This window comes from Argopecten irradians, chromosome 10 (assembly GCF_041381155.1).
Source record: "Argopecten irradians isolate NY chromosome 10, Ai_NY, whole genome shotgun sequence".
Taxonomy (NCBI): Eukaryota; Metazoa; Mollusca; class Bivalvia; order Pectinida; family Pectinidae; genus Argopecten; species Argopecten irradians.
The window spans coordinates 42,589,341-42,605,818 of NC_091143.1; the positions used below are offsets into that span (position 1 = coordinate 42,589,341).

Here is a 16,478-nt window from a genome sequence, read left to right on the forward strand (position 1 = left end):
ACCCTGCGGCGGTAAGCACATGCTTTAAGCGAGTAAGAAAGCGTGAGTATGTAATTGCTTTGACATGTTTACCTCTATGATATGTAAACATTGGTGTTTCTGCATGGATGGATGGGCAGAGACGTGTGACAAGGAGTAGGGCTTGACTTGGACATAACGGAGAATTAGGTATGCGTGGCAACGGGATACACAACACTCTCTCTTGGTATTGAATAGTTTTTGACCATGTTACAGTCACTCTTGCACCCTCTGGAGAAAAAGTAATGTGATGTCTACTAAGATGCTTAGAGGAGTCATAGCTATTGATTGAATCAACAAGTAAATTGGACTTACGAAAGAAAGAGAAAAAAGCTGTCAAGCATACAGCCCAAAATGTAATGTCAAAATGCTGAGTGAGGTCTAGTTGATGAAAAATACTAAAAAGCATCTGTACTGTAATAGGTAATTTTGCTTTGGTGCTATCACCTAGGACACGCCTTGCCCCGCGCAGTATACTCTTGAGATAATAAGAATCTACAGGTTATTATAGTCTGCTTCAAGGTGAACAAGACGAACAATCGCCAAATAATTGCGAAGAGAAGAAAAGGCACATGTGTTGGATAAATATGCAACATATCGCGCCAAATTTTTTGTACTTATTGGGACACAAGGAATCTGAAGAGAAGCGCAGAGCCGCAAATATGCAGATAAGTATGTTCGATATGTACGTTTTGTAGATTCTGCCAAGCTGTTACCCCGAAACTCTAGCACACGATGGTCCAGGCACTGCTCCATTGCTGTAGAGCGACCTGGAGAAGAAATAAGAAAGGACCGCTGACGAGAGGTGGCCAACATACCATGATGCATGAACAAGATATGAGACATTATATGCCCATGCCTCAAAAAGGTTATTCCCCTCAGTCAGACGGGAAATTGTGTCAGCTCTAACATTATACTCTCCTGGTATATGACGACAACTGAGCCTAAAGTTATATTTTACAGATAACCAGAAAAGTTTACGAATACATTCCATGATAAAAGGGTTTCGCGATGAACCTTTATTTACGCACGCCACTGTAACAGAGTTATCAGAATACGCAAAAACACGCTGATTACACCAAAGATGTCCCCATCGCTGTGCTCCAATTAACACAGACAGAATTTCTTTTTGGTTTATATGCAAAGAACTGACATGAGGTAGGTCAATATCCCAGTTACAATAAAACCAGTCATCCCCCCAGTGACCTCCGCCACCATCATTGCACGCATCTGTATAAATGACCGCGGGAGGGGAATCGTCATCTAACAGCATAGCTACGCCATTAAAGGCACTCAAGCCTACACGCCACCAAACGCCACCAATTAACATCATATAAAATGTCGCCTCGCATATACATTTTGTGATCGCCATTTCGAAGGGTGCAAAAAGCATCAATGATTCTGCGGAGGAATACTCGCCCGCCGATCACCGCAGTTGCTGCCCAACTAAGTTTGCCCGCCAATGATTGTAACTGTCGTTTAGACACACGCTTTCGCCTTGCAAATTTGTCCAACTCTGCCCTTAAAGCAACTAATTTCTCTTGGGGAAGACGCATTTCCATATGTACTGAATCAAGTTCCACACCCAAAAATGTAAGCGTTTGGGAAGGACCAGCCATTTTTGACCAGCTAATTTGAAATCCAAGCTTACGCAAAAGATTCACAAGAAAATTCATAGCCTCTTGACAACGTTCATGCGTCTTCTCACACAGAAAGAAATCATCTATATATGCCACAATGGAAAACCCACGCCGCTCTGCCATACGCCTAACTGCCTGGGTTAAGCGATTAAATATGCCTGGTCCTAATCTGGACCCAAAAGGAATTTTTGAATCATACAAGTATTGAATACTGCCATCAAGTTTCCATTTTAATCCTGTCACTGATTGACTATGCTGACTGATATTTACTGATCGGTAAGCTGCTTTTAAATCAATTTTTGCCATAAAACACTCTTGTGTCATCAGAGCCTTAGCACTATCTAAAGTTTGAAATGACTGTTTATCAAAACCTGATACATAATCATTTACAGCTTGTCCTAATGGTCTGCTACAATCATGAATAAGACGTACACCACCATCAGATTTAGGTATGACGCCAATGGGACTAACAATACACGGCTTTTTATCCGTCTTAATGTAATTTCCATTGTCAATTTCATTTTGAATTTGCTTTGTGGCTTCAGCATATAGCGGACCATTTGGATGAGCAGATTTATGATTATGCATTTCAACTGGTAAAGGAACAGAATCAGGATCTATGATGTCAAAGCCATCACGAATACCTTTAAGGAGGTACTCCCTGTCAATATCATCAATCAATTCTTCGTCCCAGGCAGGAAGGCATAGGGCTTTTGTTGTGACTGTTTTCGGAACTACAAGTTTTTTGCCTTAGTGTGGGTCAAAGCTGTGTGCTTCTGCCCACACCCAGGTACACCACACACATGGCTAAACTTACAGTTCACTAAAGGACAACCTGCTTGAGCATTATATCTCTTACAAATTTCTGTACCATCTATATCATGAGTGACATACTTAACAGGATTGCCACCTCCTTTATGTGTCCCCCGCTGATAAGCACCAAAATCATGGTGTCGACCACCCGATTTTAAACCTTGGTTACCAGACTGACGTGGCTGTCTCTGCTTTAGATGCACTACCATCAGATGTGGAACATCTGTTCCCCAACGGAAAGAGTACTGATGCTGGAGTTTTCTGTACTCCCGATCATACAGGAAAACAGACACTTGCTCGTGACTTAAAAACAAATTGTGTATACGGGTTGTATACGATAAGTAATCAAGCATCTCAGTGTGCATGAGGATTTTATCCTCTAACAGTTTATTTAAAATTGCCATATTAGCTATTGCCCACTGTGCTTGGTTGATATTTTCTAATTTTGGACGAGCTGGTCCTGTGTTAAAAACTAGTTTTCCCCCCTCGCCCTCAGAGACAATCACATCAGTTGGAGTGCCATTATGTCCAACAAATTCACATATATCAAGAAAGTGATTATTAGACCTTGGTTTTAGAGCCTTAAAATAAATTTGGGGATCTTGCCAAGAGAAAATGTCTGCATTAAAAGCCCTGTTACCTGGTAACCGCGAGTCTGCTGCTGGTAAGTCCCTGGAACTGCCAGACTGTACTTCATGAAGAATTCCTAGAACCTCTTGTATGTATGAGTCTGCATGTACAGGCGAATCATCATCTTTTCCAGCACAGGGTTTTCCATCCGTGGATTTTTTGCTGGAAAAGTCTGTTCCACTGATTTTATGATAAGACGTACTTGCCCAATAGGCAGACCTACATCCTGCAAGTCTTTTTCTTGTAAATTAGCAAGGGCCTCCAAACTTGTATATCCCAATTCCAGTAAAATTTTCACAGTTGAGACTGATAGCTTTTTATGAGCCGCCCAAATGCGTACTCTTTTTGAATCATCAATGTCAACCTGGGATGAACTGTCATCTGAGTCTACTTCACTCATTATGGAGTTATTGGTTTAATTTTTAGAGAATCTAACCCAAAAAAATTTTACGCTACAGCTAGCACGCCATTATGAATAAACGCCTTATCGCCGCGCCTCGCTGCTATAGAGTGATCCTGTTGTCTAAGATGGACCCTGAGTCCTAAACTCCATTTACTACAACAGGATTTGATTGGTCAATGTAGTGAATGACCACAACATTGATAGGCTCTTTACCACTGTCACTCAAGTGCCATACCCCCTCCATCACCTGGGGGCAGGGGTGTCAATGTGGTAATAACCATCACCTCTAAGTGCAAAGGCACATGATTCAATCTCCCTTCCCCGGCATCCCCTAGGGAGCCAGGGGATAGAAGGTGGGTGGTACATTCACTACACTGATAGCTTATGTTACAAAATATACTTGGCTCCCATCCCCTATCTTAATAACGTATTAAAAACATTAATACTTCCCACATTGTTCATAATCATTGGGGTCATTGTTCATACCTCTGGGAACCAGGCTGAATGACAACATGGTTTTACACAAAGTCGAAATATTGAAGATATACCAAGATTTTTACGCAAGTCGAAATATCAAGAATATACCAAGATTTTTACGAAAGTCGAAATATCAAGAATATACCAAGATTTTTATGAAAGTCAAAATATCGGGGATCATACATAAAACTAGCTGTTGACATCTGTCAACGTTTGAATAACAATACAGGTATATAACGGTACTGTCACCCCAGTGAGGCGGACAATTACAGATGTCATAATTTTGCAGGGGCATAGGAAGCGGAGAACACTTAGTATGGTTGTGTAGGATGATTTTGCTCTGAAATTATCGCTCTATCGATTTTATGAAGACGTGCTAGAAAATGATTTGTTAGCCCCTAAAGCTTGGGGGAGGGGGGGGTTTAGAAATTTTTAAGCCAGGGAGTTTTTCATCCTTTACGCATATAGGAGGCTTGGGCTACGCCCTCGCTTTTATAAATCTTACTTACTGACCCCCTATGCCTTTATATGGGGTCATTAACTGACTATATAACTAATACTGTAGAGTATGATTTTTACCAATTTTTGATCTAGACCTTTAAAACGTCATCCAAAAATGGTTTTAACGGGCACTCTGGTAGGTCTAAATTATGTAAACTGTAACTAATCCTCAGATCCCTGTAGAATGGATAAGTGTATGTGGGTTAAACATATAGCAATGCTCATCGAAGATGCTCAATCATGGAATATGAATGTCCAAAGAAAATGATGTGGGAAAAATAAGAAAATACTGTTAGATTTTACCCCGCAAGTCTTCTGCGAATCCAATATTAAAATATATACATGTAGATAATGTGCTAACAATACATCAGTACATGTCGGTAAAACAAAGTAGAATAGTAACGTAGTGCGGTTCAATCAACCATGAATCATCCATGCCAGTGGAGTATGAGGCTAGAGCGATGCACAGTTAAATAGAAAGACATCTCTGAATAGCATGCTTTCACGTGTTCCGTGCGAACAGCTGTAGGATTCTTACAAGATCGAAAGAAGAAACATGGCTGTTCTCACTTATTGACAAAAGGTGCCAGCTAGCACAATTTAAAAGAATAAATTACATTCTTTAAAGTAGCATATTCAGGGTAAATATTTGCCTTTTCGAAATTTATGTAGAAATACTATGAAAAATAATCAAAGGCCATATTGTAATATATGTTATTGTGAACGCGGCTGTATATCGTTTCAGTAGCGACGCTATCTGTATAGTTGTTTAGAATGATTTTGAAAGGAAAATTATTGCTCTTTCTAGAAAACTGTTTTTGTGAAAAAATTTTTGCCGCTAAAACTACTTGGGGTAGAATTTTTGTCTCGGCGAGCTTAATATGAATTTTACTGATTTTTGATCTCGATGACTAAAACGTCTAGAAATGGTCGATGGAGGCACTCTGGTGGGTCCAAATTGATATAAACTCAACGCTTGCTCCATATTAAATCGTCAATGATTGACTGACATACGGATTCACACCGAGTTTGTTCCGAATATATTCCGAGTGTGTAGACGACCGATTCGTGCCCATCGAACTAGGAATAGTAAGAGAGAACCGTCTGATAGCTGATCAATTCACGGGAAACAGGTGGGTATATATGTAGGCCTAATATAATGTCATGAAATTTATAAGAATTATCGATTATGATATAAAAATAGGCACAGGAAAAGTGCTGATATGTCAAGACCTGTTAAATATTGTTGATATTCCCGAAACAATATGAATATATAAACAATGGCTGAACATGATCTTGCGCACCTAGGCTAAGAGTTTCATTGTCGATATGATGAATAGGAAATGGGGTTCTACGCCACCCCGTCCCTCCCTCTATATATATATAGTAAATCCCTCCCTGGCGGGATGGATTGGTAAGGGACCAGTGAGGGATGAGGGACTGACCTGTTGACCTTTCATAGGAATTTCCTGAGGGAGGATGACCTTTATTGAGATCATCTTATTTACATATGTGGAGGGACCGGTGCTATTTTTATGTGCATTGCGTCAGCCGTACTGTAATCCTCCAAACAAGTCGAGACCTGTCCGCTTTCATCATGGTTATTTTTAGTCACTGTTGGTTTTTCCGTTGCCTTTATGTAAGTAATAAGAAGTAACATTTACCTATCAGTAGAAAAGTATCGCTCCAGGTGTACAGACGTGTGTATATACACGGTGGATAAAATACAGGTGAAACATACAGATTGGGACAAACAGTGAAAAAGTGAAAACCTGTCGAGCGGAACTTTACCTGTAGAGTGTCATTATCTCGCTAACTGTCAATGTGTATACATCTATATCTACACAGGTGAACTGTAAGATGGACAGGGGTCGTATGTACACAATACAGAATGTAGATGAGTGGGCTACTTGCAATGGATTATCTACGGATACAGAATTAAGTCTCCGACGTCTCGCCCTCCTTACTGACAATAGGACTGCTCCTTCCAGTACCAATAAATCCGATGAAAACAAATGCAATATCTGTGATAAATGTTTTAAACAAAAATCCCATTTGCTCAGACATAAAAGGACATTTCATGGCGATTCTATTAAATATACATGTTCGCATTGCCGTGTGAGTTTTAACAGGAAAGATAACTTTGAAAGATATGTAAAAAACCACAAGAAAATATACCTGTGATTCAGTATATAAAGGGAAAAAGGAAAGCAGGTTCAACGTCTGAAGCTAGTGCTGCACGAAATGAGGATGGCGATATTCCAGTTTTAAAAGAAAGGAAAATAGTCAATGAAGTAATTGTATCGGAGACTAACACAAAGAATAAATGTAACTGGTGTATGGAGCATAAAGATCTGCTCCCAGGGAAAAAATTTCTGTCAACAGTGTGGTGAACAAGGGAGAGAATGTAAATGGTGTCATCGACCTCTCCCAGAACGTTTCTATGGTGACAGAACTGATGTATGTGAAAGGTGTGTGAAGCGACGTGATTCATGGAAAACTCGCAATCAGCAGGGTGCTGGTATCTCTGCACTGGATGGTACGGCACAAACAGAGACATTAGAACCAAACCCGGGAAACCTATGGGATGTGTTGCAGTTTTTTAGAGACAATCAAATAATAATCAAAGACATATTAGAAGAAAGGCTGCAAAATGTCAAAGGTATGAAATGGTTCATCACGCTTTTTAAATATAAAATTTGTAAAGTATGACCAAAACAATGAAGCCATTCATGCTTCACGTCCGTTAATCAAACATTTACAAATGTATCCCAATTAAAAGTACAACTCGCTGAGGCTTTCCAAAACCTACATAATGCATATCAAAATTTCGAGCGGGATGGGAGTGGGTGGACAATAGACAAAATTTTGAAATTAGAAGTTAATACCGTAGAGTAAACGCCACTTGAGGGTAGTAGTTATATCCCCCTGCCATCAAATATTCAAAAGAAAAAGGCCGTTCTTAACATACAAAACACAGACCTGTTTCCTCTAGTCAGTCTTAGCTTCCATTCATCATTTTCCCTTTGAAAACCACCCAAACCGCGTGTCAAATTATACCCAATACGAATCGGAGTTAAATATAGATGGTATTGAATTTCCACTTCCTTTGTCTCAAGTCTCGAAGTTTGAAACACAAAATGACATCTCCATCAATGTTTTTGGTTTAGAAGGGGGTGAAATATATCCATTATACGTGACTGATCTTCGAAGCACTAAACATGTGAATCTCCTATTGTTTTCAAAAGGGGAAAGCAGACATTACTGTCTCATTAGAAATCTCAGCCGTTTGCTCGGGGACCGAACCGCACATAAATGTAAAACTTTTTATTGTGACTATTGTCTCCATGGCTACACGACACAGCAGCTTTTAGTTGATCATGTTCCGTACTGCTCCCAACACGGCCCACAAAAGCTGAGTTTTTCTACAAAGGAAGAACAACAGTGGGTCAAATTTAATCAAATTCATAAACAGCTTAAGGTCCCTTTCGTGATTTATGCCGACTTTGAAAGTTTTGTTCGCCCCGTTAGCACATGTGAGCCTGACCCGAACACATCGTCTACGACACGATACCAAAAACACGAACCTTCAGGCTTTTCTTACATGGTGAAATGTTCCTCAGACGAACTATCTAAACCCGCACAGGTCTATCGAGGTCCTGATGTAGTCGATAACTTTTTCAAACAATTAATCCAGGAAGAAGAAACTATTTGTGATGTTTTGCAGAATGTAAAACCAATGAGCTTGACACAGTACGAAGAGTCATCCTTTCAACATGCAACTACATGTCACATTTGTCAAAAGGAATTAGGAGATGACAGAGTTCGAGATCACGATCATCTAAACGGATCATTTAGAGGCGCAAGCCACAGTAACTGTAACTTCCAGTTTCAGTTTCGACAAGGCAAAAGATCACAGGGATCAAAGTTTTACATTCCTGTGATATTTTATAACTTACGAGGTTATAACATGCATCTGTTGATGGAATCGGCGGGAAAATTTAAATCCAAACCCCTGTCTTGTATTCCCAACAATATGGAGAAGTATATGTCATTCTCTTTGGGAATCTGAGATTCATATATTCCTTACAATTTCTGACTGTTTCTCTTGATACACTGGTATCAAATCTTGCAGTAGACGGAATGGGTAAATTTTCAAACTTGTCAAAACACTTTCCCGATGAACAACATCTTGAACTTCTTCTCAGGAAAGGGGTGTATCCATACGATTACGCGACATCACCCGAAAAGTTTGATGAAAAAAACTTGCCCGGGAAACACAAGTTTTACAATAAACTAGCAGAAAGGGGTTTGTCAGACACAGACTACAAACACGCACAATCAGTATGGCAAACATTTGACATGACATGTTTTGGTGAGTATCATGACCTATACCTAAAGACGGACGTATTGCTGCTGGCAGACGTGTTTGAAAACTTCCGCGCCATTAGTCATAACTATTATCACCTGAACCCAGCACACTACTACACGGCTCCTGGATTTTCCTGGGAAGCCATGTTAAAAATGACCGGGGTAGAACTTCAGCTTTTGGATGATATTGACATGGTCTTAATGGTTGAAAAGGGTGTTTGTGGTGGTGTATCAATGATTTCAAAGAAATTTGCCCAGGCAAATAACCCCAAAGCACCGGGCTATGACCCTTCAAAACCAAACACTTACGTACCTAGACACGAACAATTTGTATGGTACAAGCATGTCTGAGGTATTACCAGAGAAAGACTTTTTGTGGTTAACACCTGAACAAATTGACCAATTGGACATTTGTAACATTGACGACAACTCAGAAACGGGATACATTTTGGAAGTTGACCTTCAATACCCGACATCCTTACACGATGAACATAATTGTTACCCATTAGCCCCCGAGAACACATGTGTAACAAAAGACATGCTCTCTCCAGATTCTCAAAACCTTAGGAAGAAATTAAACATTAAGGGAAAACCGTCCAGAAAATTAGTTCCAAATCTCTGTTCCAAGCAGCAGTATGTCCTCCATTACAGGAACTTGAAATATTACCTTTCAAAAGGTATGATTCTCACGAAAATTCACCGAGTCATTGAATTCACTCAATCGGCATGGCTGAAGCCTTACATTGATTTTAATACTGCTAAAAGACTGGTCGCTAGAAACAATTTCGAAAAAGACTTTTTCAAACTCATGAATAACTCCGTTTTCGGCAAAACAATAGAAAACATGAGAAAGAGAGTCAGTGTAGAGTTGGTAAATACACCAAAACGGCGGCGAAAGGTCTGTGCCAAGCCAAGTTTTCAGTCTTTCAAAATCTTTAACGAAGATTTCGTAGCCGTCAACATGAAGAAAACAAATATCGTTTTTAATCGACCTATTTATGCTGGATTCTGTATTCTAGAAGTCACAAAGATTTTTGTGTATCATTTTCATTATGACTTCATCAAACAAATGTATGGATCTAAAGCCGAGTTGGTCTTTACTGACACTGACTCACTGGCATATTGCATAGAAACACCTGACTGGTACAAAGACATGCATGACAACGCCAACTTGTTTGACAGAAGTAATTTTTCGAAAGATAGTCCTTTATACAGCATGAAGAATTGCAAAGTCCACGGTAAAATGAAGGACGAATGTAAAGGTCAAATCATGGATCAGTTTGTTGGATTAAAACCACAAATGTACAGCCTGACATGTGGGGGTATAGAAAAACGTACGGCCAAGGGAGTGAAGAAAAGCGTCATTGAAAAACATTTGAGACATCAAGCTTACTTACTTTGTCTGTCTAACCAAAGTAGTTGTAAACATAAAACATGTGAACCTTATACGTAGTTTTGACCATCAACTTTACAGTATTACTGTTAACAAAACCAGTTTGTCTCCTTACGATGGCAAACGTTATTTCACAGGCATTGACAGCTTGGCTTATGGTCATTTTAAAATTCCACAATGATGAACCATTTCATGCTTTCAGTTTTATTAAACATGTATCTAATAGTCATCAATTTTTGAGTCAAAGTTCCACCATATATGATACTGTCATTCCAGTTACCTACTAATGCAGAGGAATTTTGTATAGAGTAAGTCTTAAGTTTTATCACTGCTTGTAAGTAAAATAAACTATTGTAAAGTCTAAGCTTAAAACAGCTACTCTTTTTATTGTTTGTAAATATAATAAACGTTTGTATATGTTACGCCTAAAGTATCTTAGCTTGTACATACAATGAAATGTTGGCTCTTATTGTTCATTCATTTTGTACTATTTGTGTTTTGCTTGTCTATTGTAATAAAATCTTTAAAATTGTCGATGGTATCCTCCTCTATTGATAAAATAACAAAAAAACATTAGACATATTTACACATTTTATTTACAGAAACAATAGAAAATTTACACACATCCCTGATGTTTTGTACAAAAATACACCGAGAACGTCCACGAGGAATATCTAATCATCAGTTTCGCTATCATCGTCTTCAGTTTCATCCTCATCCTCCTCATCTGATCCCTCTGATTCCTCGTCATCAGTGTTGTTTGTAAAGTAGTCTTCCATTCGATGATGGAACCGTCTGAGAGTCACTCGAATGGCCTTTTCTCTGTCCATACCATCGTCTATGTAGTTTTCGAGGGATTCCATCACCTCTGTGTGTAATCTCCCATGCTTTAACTGCAACAGGTTGTATAGAAGTGTCTTATAGGAATCAAAGAACTCCTTAAGGTCATCGTCCTTAAATTTCATGTCAGCCTTAGCTTTAGCGTCAGAGCTCGACATTCCTTCATTTTCATATTTCTCCACTTTCTTTTGCCAACGCTCTTCGTTGTTCTCTCTAGCTAATTCTACAAAATGTGCAAATACATTATCTTCTTCATCGTGTGCCTCTGTCGTGGATTCATTATCTTCGGAGATAAGTCTGTCTATTTTAACTTTTTTGTGAGGTAACTCTTCTTCCTCAGTCATTCCTCTTTTTAATGAGTATCTATCGGGACACCAACTTTTTATGTGTTTCTGAAGGTCATGTAAGTTTTCAAACACAATACCACAATCTCCACAGCTGATTGTACTGCTATGTGGTTCCTCAAGTGAATGTTTCATCGTGTCTTCTTCAGATTCTTCCGAATACGTCTGTACGGTTGGAGTGTTCTTCTCAAAATGATTCGTTGAAACAGAAACCGGTCCTTTTATAGGCTCTTCCGTGAAAACATTACGACGTAGACGTAGAGATTCGGGAGTTGTGGGTTTCAGGTCCACCAATAAATACCCATAAGGTATACTTGTAGATTCTTTGAAGTGTCTGATTAAATGCTGTGGATTCTCCGGATACATTTGCCGTGCCAACGTCATAATTTGTTATCTCTCAACGGGGTTATTAAATATCACTAAGTAGTGACAATTCCTCCTTTGTGTAGGGTCTTTATTGTAATACAAGTTCTGATTAATGGCGATGACGGAAAGGTTTCTATGATGACTCCCCTCCGTAAACAACTCATTGACTCTTGGGTCCTTGGAGGCCGTTGACATTAAATCGTCAAGAATGATTATATTTCTCATGTTCGGATCGATGAACGAATTTTGATCTAAATCAAGAGGTATACCCCGAACAAATTCTACTGAAGGGTAGACAGTTGTTTTGATGACGTCATACAGAGGCTGCCATCTTTTGTAGAGCCATAAAATTCTCTGCGGAATTGGTGTTAAGTTGGTCAAACACTTTTGAAGTAAAGTCTTGACGAAATAGGTTTTACCACATGAAGTAGGGCCAGACACGTTAGCTGTGAAGGGATGTTTAAAAACAAAATCCCGTTGTTGTTGTTGTTGTTGTTGTTGTTGTTGTTGTTGGTGGTGGTGGTGGTGGTGGTGGTGGTGATGGTGGTGGTAGTGGTGGTGGTGGTGGTGGTGGTGGTGGTGTATGAGTGATATGTGGTGGTGGTGTATGAGTGATATGTGGTGGTGGTGTATGAGTGATATGTGGTGGTGGTGTATGAGTGATATGTGGTGGTGGTGGTGGTGGTGTATGAGTGATATGTGGTGGTGGTGGTGGTGGTGGTGGTGTATGAGTGATATGTGGTGGTGGTGGTGGTGTATGAGTGATATGTGGTGATATGTGGTGGTGGTGGTGGTGGTGTATGAGTGATATGTGGTGGTGGTGGTGTATGATATGTGGTATGTGGTGGTGGTGGTGTATGTGGTGGTGGTGGTGGTGGTGGTGGTGGTGGTGTGGTGGTGTATGAATGATATGTGGTGGTAGTGGTGGTGATGGTGGTGGTGTATGAGTGATATGTGGTGGTAGTGGTGGTGGTGGTGGTGGTGTATGAGTGATATGTGGTGGTGGTGGTGTATGAGTGATATGTGGTGATGGTGGTGGTGGTGGTGGTGTAGGAGTGCTATGTGGTGGTGGTGGTGGTGGTGGTGGTGGATACGCATGAGTGATTTGTGGATATGGTTGACTGCCTCCGTGGATGGTTTTCATGTGTCTGGAGAGAGCATCTCTGCGTGAGAAACTTCTTTTACACTCTGGGCACGATATGGACTGCATGGCTGACGAATAAAAACTGAAAACAGAGTCGTAATGATCTCTCTTTTATAGGCTTTGCACGTCGCTTTCTTTAATCCAACTATTAAATTTCTTAAGATAGCCGAGCCATTTCACGTAAACTTCCTTTATTCCATTTCTCTTACGTCGTTTCAAAATTTTCTCCACCTTAAACAGATCGTCTCTCCCTTTACTAACCTTTTGTAGCTCGATATTGTAGAATGTTCCTGTTATTGGATCTCCATCATAGTCTATGATTTTGTAGATAGGTATACCTTGGCGTAAGTATCGTGTTTTAATAGTGAACACTTCCTCTGTCCATTTTTGTTCGTAATCTCTTTGAAAAGTTCGTCTTGTGCTCGAAATACGCACCACATCACCTACTTTGAACTTGAAAGGCTTTGTAGTTGTCTTTCTGCTCACCCTTCTTGGCCTCTTAGAATCGACATAGAAGTGTTTCCACAGGAGTGCTTCGTTCGACTTTACGATATCATCAGGGTATTTCCCATCTAAAGCGCTGTGAGGTCGGTCATTGTAATTCCTGACAATATCCTGTAAAACGTCCAAGTAGTGGTGAGTCCGATTGTGAGTGAAATAGCGGTACATCAGCGTTTTCAATGTTCTGATTACTCTTTCGGCATAGTTTGCGTGTGTAGGGTTATGGGTGACGTAATGTTGTACTCCTTGTTTGTCTAGAAACTGTTTGACCCATCTATTTTTCCATTCGCTACCTGGGTCTGATCTCACCTCTTCTGGTTTTCTTCCTTGACTGAATATTGTTTTGAATCCGTCTATGATGGACTCGTGGTGTTTATTTTTCAATGGAGCCACCCATAAATGACGTGAAAACACGTCAATGGCAACAAATAAATATCGTATTCCATCGTTTTCTTTTGCAAGGTTGGACACGTCGGCAAGGTCTACGTCCCATAAGACATCAATACCTTGAGATATTACTTTCCTAGTCTTAAACTTGTATCGTAGCGGACGTTGTAAGCTATAGGCGTCGATGTCCTGAAGGAAGCGACGAATGGTATGAAGACCAACCTTGTACTTTCCTTCTTTTCTTAAATATCTGTAGCTTTTTCTGGCCCTGCATAGCTAATTGGGTTATTTAAGTCAAAGTAGATGCCTTTCACGTGATCCTTCCAACTCATGATTTAGAAATGAAAATAGAGTAACTGAAAGTATTTATATAGCATGACATAGTGCTTCTTATACCATGAAAGACCAAACAAAAAATAACCATGATGAAAGCGGACAGGTCTCGACTTGTTAGGAGGATTACAGTACGGCTGACGCAATGTACATAAAAATAGCACCGGTCCCTCCACATATGTAAATAAGATGATCTCAATAAAGGTCATCCTCCCTCAGGAAATTCCTATGAAAGGTCAAGAGGTCAGTCCCTCATCCCTCACTGGTCCCTCACCAATCCATCCCGCCAGGGAGGGATTTACTATAAATATAGAGGGAGGGACGGGGTGGCGTAGAACCCCCATTTCCTATTCATCATCGATAGATGTAATTTATGAGATATTTATTTAATAAAAATGAGGTTACATGTATATCACCAACCAAATGCAGAATTCCTTGCGTAAACCATAGGTGTTTAGCACGCTGGTAAGACCCACCGTACACTAATATATATAGAGAAAGTCTGTATTTATTAGTCTGTAACAGGAGAGGAGAAAATGTAGCGGCAAGAGCGAGCGGGATTCGAACCCGGGACCCTCCGAACACTACCGGCTGAGCTACCTGGTCACCGATGATCGACCTAGTGGTTGGTCCCGCTACACTCCTCCCTCCTTACTCGAAGTCTTCGCCCGCGACCACTGTAGGTTATTTAGTTGGGCGTCAACCAGACCGGGATTCGAACCAGGGACCCTCCGAACACTAACCGAATGCTCTACAGACTGAGCTACCCTGGTCACCGATGATCGACCCAGTTCAATCCCGCTACAATTCTATATAGTGGGGCAGATAAGTGCATATTTCGTGCACATTATGATAAAAGCATAAAACTTGGCACAAATGAAGTTTAGGCCAAAAGAAAAATTTTTGGCCTCTGGGCCATGGCGAATTATCCATATGACGTCACATTTTCCAATATGGCCGCCAAAAACACTTTAAAACTCCATTTCAGATCAATTGTAGGTCTTTTTTATGATTTTTTTTGCCCTCAATCCTTCTGAAACAATGTTTAAATGATTGAATGAATTACTGACTTTATTGTCTTTTAAAGATATTATTTATCGACATTTTCTGATGATGCCAATGGCGGCCATTTTCCAAGATGGCCGCCATCATTGATTAAAACCCCGTAATAGATTGATTTTTAGAGGATTAATTCATTTTTTAAACTTGTTCCTTCGTTAATGATACTAAAATGTTGAAAATGAATTAAGAAACATTTTGTTACTAAATAAAAAGAATTTATAGACATTTATACGCCGTCACTGGCGGCCATTTTTCAAGATGGCCGCCAAAAACACTTAAAAATCCCATTTCAGATTAATTGTAAACCCCATTTCAGATTTATTGTTACGTTTTTTCTGAAATTTTTCGCCCTTAAACCTTCTCCACAAATGTTTAAATGACTTAATGAATTTTTGACTTTATTATTTTTTAAATGTAGCATTAAGCGACATTTTCTGATGACGTCAACGGCGGCCATTTTCCAAGATGGCTGCCAACATCGATTAAAACCCCGTAATAGATTGATTTTTTTAGAGGATTTACTCATTTTAAATTTTTAAAATCAGAAACATTGCTTATTATTGATCTAAATTGAGGTTTTAAAAAAAATTGGCCGCCATCTTGGAAAATGGTCGCCAGTGACGTCATAAGGCTAATTCGCTATGGCCCTAAACTTCATTTGTGCCAAGTTTCATGCTTTAATCATAATGTGCACAATTTGGCCATATTTCTGCACTTATCTGCTCCACTAATAGTGGGTCTTTGACTTATCAACGTGCTAAACAACTATGCGTAAACTACATGTATGTTAACAGTGAAGATTCATGTCGCTGTTTTGCCGTCTGGCGCAGTGATAATCAACCGACGCGCAGTAATTAGGAAGACATTGGGAAACAAAACGACCGCGTTATGAAAATTAGCATTAGATCAAGTTGGGGTTCGAATCCAGGACCTAGCCAGATGCTGTTCCAATAAATTAAGCTACCTGGTCTTAACACTTATAATGCACAAATGATTCTCCAAGATTCTTCATGCTACCTTCAGTGCTTGTGTAACAAGAGGGTAGAAAATGTAGTGGCCAGACCGCGAACACTAGCCGAATGCTCTACTACTGAGCTACTTGGTCACCGATGATCGACCCAGTCCGATCCCGCTACACTCCTCCCTCCCTTTTCAAAGCCTTCGCCCTTGACTCTCGAAGACATACAAAACCCGTATACCACCACATTGGGTAATTTAATTGGGCGCTAAGTTTTGTATCAGGAGAGGACAAATT

At 39.9% G+C, this 16,478-nt stretch overlaps 2 protein-coding genes and 2 pseudogenes across 2 annotated transcripts; 1 reads left to right on the plus strand and 3 right to left on the minus strand.

Moving 5' to 3' along the window:
* Positions 1 to 660: 660 nt before the first annotated feature.
* On the minus strand, positions 661 to 2,084 carry LOC138333961 (uncharacterized; annotated as a pseudogene).
* A 4,258-nt stretch (positions 2,085 to 6,342) lies between these two features.
* Positions 6,343 to 10,778, plus strand: LOC138333962 (uncharacterized; annotated as a pseudogene).
* Positions 10,779 to 12,256: 1,478 nt separating this feature from the next.
* LOC138332715 (uncharacterized) lies at positions 12,257 to 13,006 on the minus strand. The gene has a single exon (XM_069280706.1). It carries the CDS (start codon positions 13,004 to 13,006, stop codon positions 12,257 to 12,259), a length of 750 nt encoding a protein of 249 aa, XP_069136807.1.
* A 45-nt stretch (positions 13,007 to 13,051) lies between these two features.
* On the minus strand, positions 13,052 to 14,505 carry LOC138332716 (uncharacterized). Its single transcript, XM_069280707.1, has 2 exons — positions 14,425 to 14,505; positions 13,052 to 14,104 (listed from the first exon to the last, which is right to left on the minus strand). The coding sequence occupies exons 1-2, from the start codon at positions 14,503 to 14,505 to the stop codon at positions 13,052 to 13,054; spliced, it is 1,134 nt and encodes a 377-aa protein (XP_069136808.1).
* Positions 14,506 to 16,478: the final 1,973 nt, after the last annotated feature.

Excerpts from the sequence above, each read along its gene's own strand:
- LOC138332715 (XM_069280706.1), bottom strand. The coding sequence starts at position 13,006 with ATGCAGTCCATATCGTGCCCAGAGTGTAAAAGAAGTTTCTCACGCAGA.
- LOC138332716 (XM_069280707.1), bottom strand. The coding sequence starts at position 14,505 with ATGGGGGTTCTACGCCACCCCGTCCCTCCCTCTATATTTATAGTAAAT. Across the intron at positions 14,105-14,424 it reads GATGGATTGGTGAGGGACCA|CTATGCAGGGCCAGAAAAAG; the intron begins GTGAGGGATGAG and ends TAACCCAATTAG.